This window comes from Arachis stenosperma, chromosome 10, assembly GCF_014773155.1.
Source record: "Arachis stenosperma cultivar V10309 chromosome 10, arast.V10309.gnm1.PFL2, whole genome shotgun sequence".
In the NCBI taxonomy this organism is placed as follows: domain Eukaryota; kingdom Viridiplantae; phylum Streptophyta; class Magnoliopsida; order Fabales; family Fabaceae; genus Arachis; species Arachis stenosperma.
In genome coordinates this window covers 111,461,824-111,476,681 of record NC_080386.1, presented here as the reverse complement: position 1 = coordinate 111,476,681, position 14,858 = coordinate 111,461,824, and the positions used below count along the sequence as shown (strand labels likewise).

Here is a 14,858-nt window from a genome sequence, read left to right as displayed (position 1 = left end):
GAATGACATGTGGTACTTGGATAGTGGATGCTCAAGGCACATGATCAGAAAATTCACATTCTTCATCAAAATCAACAAGTATGATAGTGGTTTTGTGACTTTCGATGATGACGGCAAAGGGAAGATAATAGCTGTAGGTAAAATTGGTAAGAATTTTTCCACTTTTATTGATAATGTATTTTTGGTAGAAGGATTAAAGCACAACCTACTTAGCATTGGCCAACTGTGTGATTTGGGTTATTGGGTTACTTTCAAGAAGTTGGAATGCTTGGTAGTTGATGAAAATTATGGTGATGTCTTGTTTATTGCAAAAAATGTAACAATGTTTATGGTCTTACAATGGAGGAACTTAAAGAATAAAATGTAGCTTGCTTTACTTTCATGGAATCAGAAAAGCGGTTATGGTATAAGAGACTAGGACATGCTAGTATGTTCCAAATCTCTAAGCTTGTCAAAAAAAGACTTAGTTAGAGGTCTTCCTAAAATTCAATTTGACAAAGATATCACTTGTGATGCTTGTCAAATAGATAAACAAACTAAAAATTCTTTTAAATCCAAGGAAGATGTTTCTACTAAAAGACCATTGAAATTGCTACATATTGATCTTTTTGGTCTTACTAGAACTCAAAGTCTAGGAGGTAAACACTGTGGCTTAGTTGTGGTCGATGACTACACTAGATTCGATTGGGTCCTATTCTTAGCTCACAAGAACGATGCCTTTTCAGCCTTTACTGCATTATGCAAAAAGATTCAAAATAAAAAATATTTAAAAATTGCTTCTATTAGAAATGACCATGGAAAAGAGATTGAAAACCAAGACTTTGAATCTTTTTGTGATGAATTTGGTATATCTCACAATTTTTCATATCCAAGAACACCTCAACAAAATGAGGTTGTTGAAAGGAGAAATAGAAGTCTTCAAGAGATGGCATGCGCCATGCTTTGTGAGATTGATGTACTAAAATTCTTATGGGTTGAAGTTGTGAACACAACTTGTTATATACTAAATCGAACCATCATTCGAAAGTTTTTAAAGAAAACTCCATATGAGTTATGGAAAGGAATTTCTCCTAATCTTAAGTATTTTCATATCTTTGGATGTAAATATTTTATTTTAAAAACAAAAGACAATCTTAAAAAATTTGATCCAAAATTTTATAAAAGTACTTTTGTAGGATACTCAACTACTAGCTAAGCGTATAGAGTATACCTCAATGAACATAGGACCATTGAAGAGACTATTCATGTTATCTTTTATGAATCTAACTCAATTTCAAGTATTGTAGAAGATAATGATGCAGGAAATCACGGTGAACAGAATCAGAATGGAACTAAAAATCAAGAAAAATCAAAATCCTTGCAAGAAGTCCCTGATCCTGATTCTACAAATCAAAATGCAGGAGACAATTTTGTTTTGTCTCCTACTGATGAGCGGATAATTTATACGCTTTTTGGCATTGTTTTTAGTATGTTTTTAGTATGATCTAGTTAGTTTTTAGTATATTTTTATTAGTTTTTAGTTAAAATTCACTTTTCTGGACTTTACTATGAGTTTGTGTGTTTTTCTGTGATTTCAGGTATTTTCTGGCTGAAATTGAGGGTCCTGAGCAAAAATCTGATTCAGAGACTGAAAAGGACTGCAGATGCTGTTGGATTCTGACCTCCCTGCACTCGAAGTGGATTTTCTGGAGCTACAGAAGCCCAATTGGCGCGCTCTCAATGGCGTTGGAAAGTAGACATCCTGGGCTTTCCAGCAATATATAATAGTCCATACTTTGCCCAAGATTTGATGGCCCAAACCGGCGTGGCAAATCAGCCTCAGAAATTCCAGCGTTTAACGCTGGAACTGGCATAAAAGCTGGCGTTTAACTCCAGAAAAGGTCTCTACACGAAAATGCTTCATTGCTCAGCCCAAGCACACACCAAGTGGGCCCGGGAGTGGATTTTTCTGTCATTTACTCATTTCTGTAAACCTTAGGTCACTAGTTTACTATTAATAGGATCTTTTGACATTGTATCAGCACCTCATGACACTTTACACGTTTCTTTGTGTACTTTCCACAGTATGAGTCTCTAAACCCCATGGTTGGGGGTGAGGAGCTCTGCTGTGTCTTGATGGATTAATGCAATTACTACTGTTTCTTATTCAATCATGCTTGCTTCTATTCTAAGATATCACTTGTTCTTAACCCGGATGAATGTGATGATCCGTGACACTCATCATATTCTCAACTATGAACGTGTGCCTGACAACCACCTCCGTTCTACCTTAGATTGAGTAGATATCTCTTGGATTCCTTAACCAGAATCTTCGTGGTATAAGCTAGAACTGATGGCGGCATTCAAGAGAATCCGGAAGGTCTAAACCTTGTCTGTGGTATTCTGAGTAGGATTCAATGATTGAATGACTGTGACGTGCTTCAAACTCCTAGCAGGCGGGGCGTTAGTGACAGACGCAAAAGAATCAATGGATTCTATTCCGGCCTGACCGAGAACCGACAGATGATTAGCCATGCTGTGACAGAGCATAGGAACGTTTTCACTGAGAGGATGGGAGGTAGCCACTGACAATGGTGAAACCCTACATACAGCTTGCCATGGAAGGAGCTTCGCGTGTTTGATGAAGAAAGACAGTAGGAAAGCAGAGATTCAGAAGATGGAGCATCTCCAAAACCTCAACCTAGTCTCCATTACTTCAAAACAAGTAACCATTTCATGTTCTTTTGCTTTTTACAATCAATCCTGATAATTTCTGATATCCTGACTAAGATTTACAAGATAACCATAGCTTGCTTCAAGCCGACAATCTCCGTGGGATCGACCCTTGCTCACGCAAGGTATTACTTGGACGACCCAGTGCACTTGCTGGTTAGTTGTGCGGGATTGCAAAAGTGTGATTGCAATTTCGTGCACTAAGTTTTTGGCGCCGTTGCCGGGGATTGTTCGAGTTTGGACAACTGACGGCTTATTTTGTTGCTTAGATTAGGACTGTTTTATTTATTTATTTTTTTTTGTTGGTTTAAAGTCTAGTTTCATATTTTAAGTTTGGTGTCAATTGCATGCTTTTGCTTTTCTTTTGATTTTCGAATTTGCATGTTCTTAGTCCCTTTTTGATTCATAAAAATTTTAAGTTTGGTGTCCTCTTTGTGTTTTTCCCTTAAAAATTTCGAAAATTAGAGTTTGATTTTCTAAAAGTTTTAAGTTTGGTGTCATTTTGTTGTTTTTCTATTTCCTCTTTTCAAAAATCAAATCTTTTTCATAAAAATTTTTCAATCATATCTTTTTAATTGCTCTTTTCAAAATCTTTTTATTTAACTAATTGATTCAGTTCTCAATTTGCTTTGATCTTATTTTCTTTTTGATTTTCGAATTTTTATCTTAATTTCCTTTTATTTTATTTTATTTTTTCGTCTAATTCTTTAAAAAAAAAATATTTTATCCATTTGCAATCCATATCATTCCCCTTTATCCATTATGGACCTAAGTGGAATTGATCAGTCCAGAAGGACTCTGGGGTCATATGCTAACCCCATTACAGCTGCATATGGGAGTAGCATCTGTACACCTCCCATCAAAGCAAGCAGCTTTGAGCTAAATCCTCAACTCATTATCATAGTGCAGCAAAATTGCCAGTATTCCGGTCTTCCACAGGAAGAGCCTACTGAGTTTCTGGCACAATTCTTACAAATTGCTGACATAGTACATGATAAAGAGGTAGATCAGGATGTCTACAGACTATTACTGTTTCCATTTGCTGTAAAAGATCAAGCTAAAAGGTGGTTGAATAACCAACCTACAGCAAGCATAAAGACATAGAAACAGTTATCAGACAAATTCTTGAATCACTTTTACCCTCCAAAGAGGATGACACAGCTAAGGCTGGACATCCAAGGCTTTAAACAAGAGGATAATGAATCCCTTTATAATGCCTGGGAGAGGTATAGAGGTATGCTAAGAAAATGCCCCTCTGAAATGTTTTCAGAATGGGTACAGTTAGACATCTTCTACTATGGGCTTACAGAAAAAGCTCAGATGTCTTTAGACCACTCAGCTGGTGGATCTATACACATGAGGAAGACAATTGAAGAAGCTCAAGAGCTTATAGACACTGTTGCTAGAAACCAATATTTATACTCTAGCAATGAGTTCTCTCCAAAAGAGGAAGTCATGGCAGTAGCCACTGATCCTAATCCTCAAGAACAGATGATTGAGCTTAATCAACAATTGCTCCTGATGACAAAATAGTTAGCTGAATTTAAAGAAATGCTCCAAGAAACTAAAATTGCTAACAAGAATATGGAAGCACAATTGAATCAGACAAGGCAGCAACTATCTAAACAGATAACAGAAGAATGCCAAGCAGTTCAACTGAGGAGTGGGAAGACATTGAATAACATTGCTCAAGGTGGCAAAAAGCCAAATAAGGAACAATTGACAGAGGATAGCCAAACCACTATCCAAAATCCCTCTGAGGACAGTAAGAGCCCAGAGAGGAATGCTATTGGCGTTCAAACGCCAGAAAGGGAGGGAAAACTGGCGTTAAACACCCATTCCCTGCCCAGTTCTAGCGTTCAAACGCCAGAAAAGGGGGAAAAGTTGGCGTTAAACGCCCATTTTCCACCCAATCCTGGCGTTCAAACGCAAAAGGGGAATTAGACACCTGAGAGTGCTGATAATAACTCCTTTAAAAAGGCTTCTCCAACCACTTCTGTAAGGAATAAACCTGCAGTAACTAAGGTTGAAGAATATAAAGCCAAGATGCCTTATCCTCAGAAACTCCGCCAAGCGGAGCAGGATAAGCAATTTGCCCGCTTTGCAGACTACCTAAGGACTCTTGAAATAAAGATTCCATTTGCAGAGGCACTTGAGCAAATACCTTCTTATGCTAAGTTCATGAAAGAGATCTTAAGTCATAAGAAGGATTGAAGAGAAACTGAAAAAGTATTTCTCACTGAAGAATGCAGTGCAGTCATCCTGAAAAGCTTACCAGAAAAGCTTCAAGATCCAGGAAGCTTCATGATACCATGCACATTAGAAGGTGCTTGCACCAAGGCAGCCCTGTGTGACCTTGGAGCAAGCATCAATCTAATACCTGCATCCACTATCAGAAAGCTTGGGTTGACTGAAGAAGTCAAACCAACCCGGATATGGCTCCAACTTGCTGATGGCTCCATTAAATATCCATCAGGCATAATTGAGGACATGATTGTCAAGGTTGGGCCATTTGCCTTTCCAACTGACTTTGTAGTGCTGGAAATGGAGGAGCACAAGAGTGCAACTCTCATTCTAGGAAGACCTTTCCTAGCAACTGGACGGACCCTCATTGACGTCCAAAAAGGGGAATTAACCCTTAGAGTCAATGAGGATGAGTTCAAGTTGAATGTTGTCAAAGCTATGCAGCATCCAGACACATCAAATGACTGCATGAGCATTGATATTATTGACTCTTTGGTGGAGGAGGTCAATATGACTGAAAGTCTTGAATCAGAGTTAGATGACATCTTTAAAGATGTTCAGCCTGATCTGGAGGAACTAAAGGAAATAAAAGAAATTCTGAAAATTCCTCAAGAAGAAGATAAACCTCCTAAACCAGAGCTCAAGCCACTACCACCATCCCTGAAATATGCATTTCTGGGAGAAGGTGACACTTTCCAGTGATCATAAGCTCTGCTCTAAATCCACAGGAAGAGGAAGCACTAATTCAAGTGCTAAGGACACACAAGACAGCTCTTGGGTGGTCCATAAGTGATCTTAAGGGCATTAGCCCAGCAAGATGCATGCACAAGATCCTATTGGAGGATGATGCTAAGCCAGTGGTTCAACCACAAAGGCGGCTAAATCCAGCCATGAGGGAGGTGGTGCAGAAAGAGGTCACTAAGTTATTAGAGGCTGGGATTATTTATCCTATTTCTGACAGCCCCTGGGTGAGCCCTGTCCACGTTGTCCCTAAGAAGGGAGGCACAACAGTGGTTCATAATGAAAAGAATGAACTGGTTCCTACAAGAACAGTTACAGGGTGGCGCATGTGTATTGACTACAGAAGGCTCAATACAGTCACCAGAAAGGATCATTTTCCTTTACCATTCATAGACCAGATGCTAGAGAGACTAGCAGGTCATGAATACTACTGCTTTTTGGACGGCTACTCAGGTTACAACCAAATTGCAGTAGATCCTCAGGACCAAGAGAAAACAGCATTTACATGTCCTTCTGGAGTATTTGCCTACAGAAGGATGCCTTTTGGTCTGTGCAATGCACCTGCAACCTTTCAGAGGTGCATGCTCTCTATCTTCTCAGATATGGTAGAGAAATTTCTGGAAGTCTTCATGGATGACTTTTCAGTATTTGGAGACTCATTCAGCTCCTGCCTTAACCATCTAGCACTTGTTCTGAAAAGATGCCAAGAGACCAACCTAGTTTTAAACTGGGAAAAATGTCACTTTATGGTAACTGAAGGAATTGTCCTTGGGCATAAAATTTCAAACAAAGGAATAGAGGTGGATCAAGCTAAAGTTGAAGTAATTGAAAAATTACCAGCACCTACCAATGTTAAGGCAATCAGAAGCTTTCTGGGGCATGCAGGATTCTACAGAAGGTTTATAAAGGATTTTTCAAAAATTGCCAAACCTCTGAGTAATCTGCTAGCTGCTAACACTCCATTTATTTTTGATAATGAGTGTCTGCAGGCGTTTGAAACTCTGAAAGCTAAGCTGGTCACAGCACCAGTCATCTCTGCACCAGACTGGACATTACCATTTGAACTAATGTGTGATGCCAGTGACCATGCCATTGGTGCAGTACTGGGACAAAGGCATGGTAAGCTTCTGCACGTCATTTATTATGGCAGCCGTATTCTAAATGATGCACAGAAGAACTACACAACCACAGAAAAGGAGTTACTTGCAGTGGTTTATGCCCTTGACAAGTTCAGATCTTATTTAGTAGGATCAAAAGTGATTGTGTACACTGACCATGCTGCTCTTAAATATCTACTCACAAAGCAGGATTCAAAACCCAGGCTCATAAGATGGGTGTTGCTTCTGCAGGAGTTTGATATAGAAATAAGAGACAGAAAAGGGACAGAGAATCAAGTAGCTGATCACTTGTCCCGGATAGAACCAGTAGCAGGAGCATCTCTCCCTCCTACTGAGATCTCTGAAGCCTTTCCAGATGAGCAATTATTTGCTATTCAGGAAGCTCAGTGGCTTGCAGACAGTGCAAACTATAAGACTCAAGGTTCTCCTTCTGTAACCATGGAGTGGAAGCATGAAGAGCTTCTCTCAAAACAGAGTCAAACAGAGCCCCCACAGTCAAACTCTAAGTTTGGTGTTGGGAGGTCACAACCAAACTCTAAGTTTGGTGTTGGGAGGTTCCAACATTGCTATGAGCCTCCGTGAGGCTCCATAAGGGCCCACTGTCAAGCTACTGACATTAAAGAAGCGCTTGTTGGGAGGCAACCCAATGTTATATTTTATCTAATTTCCTTTGTTATTTTATGTTTTTTATAGGTTGATGATCATGAGAAGTCACAAAATCAATTGAAAAAGCAAAAACAGAAAGAAAAATAGGAAGAAAAACAGCACACCCTGGAGGAAGAAATCACTGGCGTTTAAACGCCAGTGAGGCTAGCAGATGGGCGTTTAACGCCCAGCCTGGCACCATTCTGGGCGTTTAACGCCAGAAAGGGGCACCAGACTGGCGTTAAACACCAGGAAAGGGCAAGAACCTGGCGTTAAACGCCAGAAATGGGCACCAGCCCGGCGTTTAACGCCAGATTTGGCACAGAACGCAAATTTTCTTGCCACTTGGTACAGGGATGACTTTTCCTTGACACCTCAGGATCTGTGGACCCCACAGGATCCCCACCAACCCCACCACCCTCTCTCTTCTTCACCCATTCACCACTCACATCCATCCTTCATAAAACCCCACCTACCTCACCATTCAAATTCAAACCACTTAACCTCCCAAACCCACCCATAATGGCCGAACCACAAAAGCCACCTCCCTATCCTCTATTTCTTCTTCTTCTACTCCCTTCTTTCTTCTTTTGCTCGAGGACGAGCAAACCTTTTAAATTTGGTGTGGTAAAAGCATTGCTTTTTGTTTTTCCATAACCATTTATGGCATCCAAGTCCGGAGAAACCTCTAGAAAGAGGAAAGGGAAGGTAAAAGCTTCCACCTCCGAGTCATGGGAGATGGAGAGATTCACCTCAAGGGATGCACTTTCCTCCACAAGACTATTGGGAGCAACTGAACACCTCCCCAGGAGAATTGAGTTCCAACATGGGACAACTAAGGGTGGAGCACCAAGAACATTCCATCCTCCTCCATGAAATTAGAGAAGATCAAAGAATCATGAGAGAGGAGCAACAAAGACAAGGAAGAGACATTGAGGAGCTCAAGCACTCCATAAGACCTTCAAGAGGAAGAACAAGCTGCCATCACTAAGGTGGACCCGTTCTTTAATCTCCTTGTTCTTTATTTTCCTTTTTTTTTTCAAAAATTTATGTTTATGTTTGTCCATGTTTGTGTCGTATGATCATTAGTGTCTTAGTGTCTATGCCTTAAAAGTTATGAATGTCCTATGAATCCATCACCTTTCTTAAATGAAATCTGTTCTTATCACAAAAGAACAAGAAGTACAGGATTTCGAATTCATCTTTAAAACTAGCTTAATTAGTTTGATGTGGTGACAATACTTTTTGTTTTCTGAATGTATGCTTAAACAGTGCATATGTCTTTTGAATTTGTTGTTCATGAATGTTAAAATTGTTGGCTCTTGAAAGAATGATGAAAAAGGAGACATGTTACTGAGGATCTGAAAAATCATAAAAGTGATTCTTGAAGCAAGAAAAAGCAGTGAATACAAAAAAAAAAAAACAAAAAAAAGAGGAAAAGAAACGAAAAAAAAGGGAGAAGGGAGAAAAAGAAAAAGAAAGAAAAAGAAAGAAATAAAGTTGTGATCCAAGGCAAAAAGAGTGTGCTTAAGAACCCTGGACACCTCTAATTGGGGACTTTAGCAAAGCTGAGTCACAATCTGAAAAGGTTCACCCAATTATGTGTCTGTGGCATGCATGTATCCGGTGGTAATACTGGAAGACAGAGTGTTTTGGGCCACGGCCAAGACTCAATAAGTAGCTGTGTTCAAGAATCATTATACTTAACTAGGAGAATCAATAACACTATCTGAGTTCTGAGTTCCTATAGATGCCAATCATTCTGAACTTCAAAGAATAGAGTGAGATGCCAAAACTGTTCGGAGGTAAAAAGCTACTAGTCCCGCTCATCTAATTTGGAGCTAAGTTTCATTGATAATTTGGAGTCTATAGTATATTCTCTTCTTTTTATCTTATTTGATTTTCAGTTGCTTGGGGACAAGCAACAATTTAAGTTTGGTGTTGTGATGAGCGGATAATTTATACGCTTTTTGGCATTGTTTTTAGTATGTTTTAGTATGATCTAGTTAGTTTTTAGTATATTTTATTAGTTTTTAGTTAAAATTCACTTTTCTGGACTTTACTATGAGTTTGTGTGTTTTTCTGTGATTTCAGGTATTTTCTGGCTGAAATTGAGGGTCCTGAGCAAAATCTGATTCAGAGACTGAAAAGGACTGCAGATGCTGTTGGATTCTGACCTCCCTGCACTCGAAGTGGATTTTCTGGAGCTACAGAAGCCCAATTGGCGCGCTCTCAATGGCGTTGGAAAGTAGACATCCTGGGCTTTCCAGCAATATAATAGTCCATACTTTTCCCAAGATTTGATGGCCCAAACCGGCGTGGCAAATCAGCCTCAGAAATTCCAGCGTTTAACGCTGGAACTGGCATAAAAGCTGGCGTTTAACTCCAGAAAAGGTCTCTACACGAAAATGCTTCATTGCTCAGCCCAAGCACACACCAAGTGGGCCCGGGAGTGGATTTTTCTGTCATTTACTCATTTCTGTAAACCTTAGGTCACTAGTTTACTATTAATAGGATCTTTTGACATTGTATCAGCACCTCATGACACTTTACACGTTTCTTTGTGTACTTTCCACAGTATGAGTCTCTAAACCCCATGGTTGGGGGTGAGGAGCTCTGCTGTGTCTTGATGGATTAATGCAATTACTACTGTTTCTTATTCAATCATGCTTGCTTCTATTCTAAGATATCACTTGTTCTTAACCCGGATGAATGTGATGATCCGTGACACTCATCATATTCTCAACTATGAACGTGTGCCTGACAACCACCTCCGTTCTACCTTAGATTGAGTAGATATCTCTTGGATTCCTTAACCAAAATCTTCGTGGTATAAGCTAGAACTAATGGCGGCATTCAAGAGAATCCGGAAGGTCTAAACCTTGTCTGTGGTATTCTGAGTAGGATTCAATGATTGAATGACTGTGACGTGCTTCAAACTCCTAGCAGGCGGGGCGTTAGTGACAGACGCAAAAGAATCAATGGATTCTATTCCGGCCTGACCGAGAACCGACAGATGATTAGCCATGCTGTGACAGAGCATAGGAACGTTTTCACTGAGAGGATGGGAGGTAGCCACTGACAACGGTGAAACCCTACATACAGCTTGCCATGGAAGGAGCTTCGCGTGTTTGATGAAGAAAGACAGTAGGAAAGCAGAGATTCAGAAGATGGAGCATCTCCAAAACCTCAACCTAGTCTCCATTACTGCAAAACAAGTAACCATTTCATGTTCTTTTGCTTTTTACAATCAATCCTGATAATTTCTGATATCCTGACTAAGATTTACAAGATAACCATAGCTTGCTTCAAGCCGACAATCTCCGTGGGATCGACCCTTGCTCACGCAAGGTATTACTTGGACGACCCAGTGCACTTGCTGGTTAGTTGTGCGGGATTGCAAAAGTGTGATTGCAATTTCGTGCACCACCTACCATAGTAGAAAATTCTGAAACTCTCAACAATGCTGAACCAGATCAGACTGGATATACTCTCACCACACCCAAATTCAAAGAATGGAAGTTCCTGGAGAACTATCCACAAGAATTCATAATTGGAGATCCATCACAAGGAGTCACCACAAGATCTTCAAATAGAAGAAAGGTGGAACAAAATGATCTTGCTATTATTTCTTAATCCCCAAGGAATGCCGAGAATTTTGGTTATATGTTCATTCCAAGAGTCAACCGTCTTCCCTAGGTTAATCGATATTGAATCAATCAAACGAACTTCTAATACCTATTCCACTTTTGGAAGAACTTGGGTTATATCACCTGATCTTATTTTTTAGATATAAATGTTACTAATATATCTCCTTCAAAAAAGATTTCTCTAAAATGCCCATGAATTGTTGCTCCTGGAGTCGTCAAATAGGTATTAGCTGATCTTATTAATATGGAATCTATTTTAACAATTAAAACTTGTCCCGATTTTAATTTTAGTTCTAGTCCATTTTTTGTTTGAGATAGACATATATTTTCACAAATAAATTGTCCCAGGATTATTATTGTAATCATTTTTTTACAATATTTAGAATCATAATCATGTTGGAGAAAATCTCAATTCAAACGGAATGTATTTAATTTTATATTACTGCATGGATCGGGCTAATAAATTATCTCAGTTTCGTCCATTAAAAAAAATTTAATGCTTGACAATTTTTTTTAACTTGTCAAGTTTCAAATTTTTATTCATCTGTGAAGGAAGCCCTTGATGATCCATCATGGGTCAAAGCAATGAAAGAAGAATTGGTCAAATTTGAGAAAAATGAAGTTTAGACATTGGTGCCAATCTCAAATGGAAAGAAGGTGACGGAAACCAAATGGATCTTTCAAAACAAGTTGGGTGAGGATGATAGCATTGCAAGAAACAAAGCAAGGCTAGTGGCTCAAGGGTATGATCAAGAAGAGGGCATTGACTTCAATGAATCTTTTGCTCCAGTTGCAAGAATGGAGTCAATAAGATTATTACTTGCTTATGCCGCTCACAAAAGGATATAAACTTTTTCAAATGTATGTCAAATGTGCATTTTTAAAGGGTATTATTGAGAGAAAGGTATATGAGGCTCAACGTCTCGGTTTTGAAAACAAAGTCTTTCTAAACCATGTTTACAAACTCTTAAAAGCTCTTTATAGTTTGAGACAAGCTCCTAGAGCCTGGTATGAAAGACTTAGCTCTTTCTTATTAAAAAAGGTTTTCAAAGAGGTACTGATAAACCACTATTTTATGGTTTATCTTGTGCTAATTTGGGTGGTTTTATCAACTTTTTACTCACTTATTCATATGATTTGCATGATTTTACAATTCCTTCCCAATTTTATTCTATGGTTGAAAATTTGCTTCCTAGACATCTAAATTATATATTTTTAATTTCCCTTTATACCATTCGATGCCGTGATCTGTGCGTTAAGTGTTTTCAGGCTTTATAGGGCAAGAATGGGTTAGAGGATGGAAAGGAAGCTTGCAAAAATGGAAGGAACACAAGGAAACAAAGGAGCTGACCAGCGAGGAGCGACGCGGGTGCGCACATTAGCGCATTCACACCTCGACGCGCACGCGCACCTGGCGCGTACGCGCACCTGGCGCGTACGCACAACAGGCGCGTACGCGCAACAGGCGCGTACGCGCAACAGGCAAGAGGACAATCGAAGCGCGTGCGCACCTGGCGCGCACGCATGATATGCGCGACGTATGGCAGTTGCAGAAAAATGCTGGGGATGATTTTGGGTCGAGTCTGGACCCAGTTTCCGGCCCAGAAACACAGATTAGAGCCAGGGGACAGCAGCGACTCAACACATATTCTCATTACGCATAGTTTTAGTTTTAGTTTTGAATCATAGAGAGAATTCTACTACTTCCTCTAGGTTTTCTTCACATTCATAGTATTTTAGAGTTTTATTGCTTTTGCTTTGGATATTGAGAAGAGTCATTACCTCCATTGAAGCTTCATTATTCTAGTTTGTTTTCCTATTCCCTTTCTCTTTTATTGCCCATTAACCCTGTTTGGATAAGTATGTTTATGATCTTGGGATTCATTAATGCAAAGAACCAATTTTACTTTTAATTAATTTTCAGTTATTGTTTATCATGTTTTCCTTCTATTCCCTTTTTAATTCTGTGAAGGTTATATTCATGTTAATGGAGTAGTTTCCTAACTTGATTGGGAGTTGATTAAAAGGAGAACCTTGAGTTGAAATACTCAAGTGTTAATTTTAATTGGGAGTTGTTGGCTGACTTTCTAGTCTCCGACTCTAATCCTTTCTTAGGAAAGGATTAGGACGCGAGCGATAGGGTTAGTTGGTTAGTTACTTGACTTTCCCTTATTATATAAGGGATGACCAAATAGAACAATAACCTTTTATTATTACACTTGGGAAAATTCAACAAGGATAAAACTTCCAATTAATCTCCTTCCGGTCAAGGCTTTTATTCGAATTATATACTTTCTCTCGTTAATTTCTGTTGCTTAAATTTACAATTATTTACTTTTTTGTTTCTCAAACTCAAAAATTTCTCGGAAAACTTCTGATTAACAAAATAGCACTCTTTTGTCAACTCGTTGGGAGACGACTTGGAACTCATACTCCCAGTATTTTTATTCTAAAATTGTGACAACCTTTTTTAAATTGATAAGCGAATTTTAGTCGGTTAAGAATTGTACTTGCAACACTGTTTTCTCTATAAATTCTTAATCGGCTAATTTCTGCCACGTCAATTTTTGGCGCCGTTACCGGGGAGTTGCAACAGTGTGTTAATTTATTGGTTGGAATTTATTTATTTGCATTTTATTTTATTTTATTACCTTGAGTTGTATGTTTCTTTCGTTGAATGACGCGTTCACTGCCTGATCCGAGCTTAGCCGCATTTGATCCTGAAATCGAAAGAACTCTTTCGCATATTAGGCGAGCTCGGTGTCAGTTAGCCTTTGAAGGTGGTGAAGTAGTGATAAACCACTATTTTATGGTTTATATTGTGTATAATTATGTGGTTTTATCATGATCCTTACCCACTTATTCATTAATTTAGCATGCATTTATATTTCCTTCCTGGAATTATTACATGGTTGAAAACTGCTTCCTAAAGACTTTTTATTATGAATTTTAGTTCTCCTTTATCCCATTCGATGCCGTGATCTGTGTGTTAAGTGTTTCAGGCTTTATAGGGCATGGATGAATTGGAGATTGGAAGGGAAGCTAGCAAAAATGGAAGGAACACAAGAAATTGAGGAGACAACCAGCGAGAAGTGATGCGGCTTCATGGCTCACGCGTTCGCGCAGAAGAGGAGAAATCGCAGCGGCGCGGCCGCATGGCTCACGCATTCGCGCGGAAAGGAAAAGCACAAGTGACGCGGAGGCGTGGACGACGCGAACGCGTGGCGCGGAAAAACGCAAATGACGCGTCCACATGGATGACGCGATCGCGTGACATGCGCGATCTGCATAATCTGCAGATTTCGCTGGGGGCGATTTTGGGCCCTGTTTTGACCCAGTTCTCGGCCCAGAACAGCAGACTAGAGCCAGAGAACATGCAGAAACGAACAACATTCATTCTACATAGTTTTTAGTTTTTAGATCTAGTTTTACTCCTCCTCTAGGTTTTCTATCTACACAATTTGATACTTTTGGGATTTTTTATTTTTTCTACTACTTTTGCATTAGGATATTGAGAAGAGTTATTTCCTCATCAAGACTTCGTCATTCTAGTTCGTTCTCTTAACTTGGTTTATTTCTTCCATGTTCCTTGCCTTGTTCAATTTTGTCATTGGAATACTTTTATGATTATTTAATACAAGAATTATTTCTTTCATTTTAATCCATTTTACCTTCCAATAATCATGTCTTCTTTTGATTCCCTTTCATATGTTATGGATTTATTATTCACAATGAGCGAGTAGTTCCC

General features: G+C 39.1%; 1 protein-coding gene across 1 annotated transcript in view; it reads left to right on the top strand.

The window, feature by feature from the left end:
• LOC130955264 (uncharacterized) overlaps window positions 1-7,016 on the top strand; it is a gene marked incomplete at both ends in the record, with an annotated part of 143,993 nt that extends 136,977 nt beyond the window's left edge. The window contains one exon of the mRNA XM_057882093.1: window positions 6,139-7,016. Within this exon, the coding sequence (XP_057738076.1) occupies window positions 6,139-7,016 (878 nt within the window). The remainder of the gene's footprint in view (window positions 1-6,138) is intronic.
• Window positions 7,017-14,858: the final 7,842 nt, after the last annotated feature.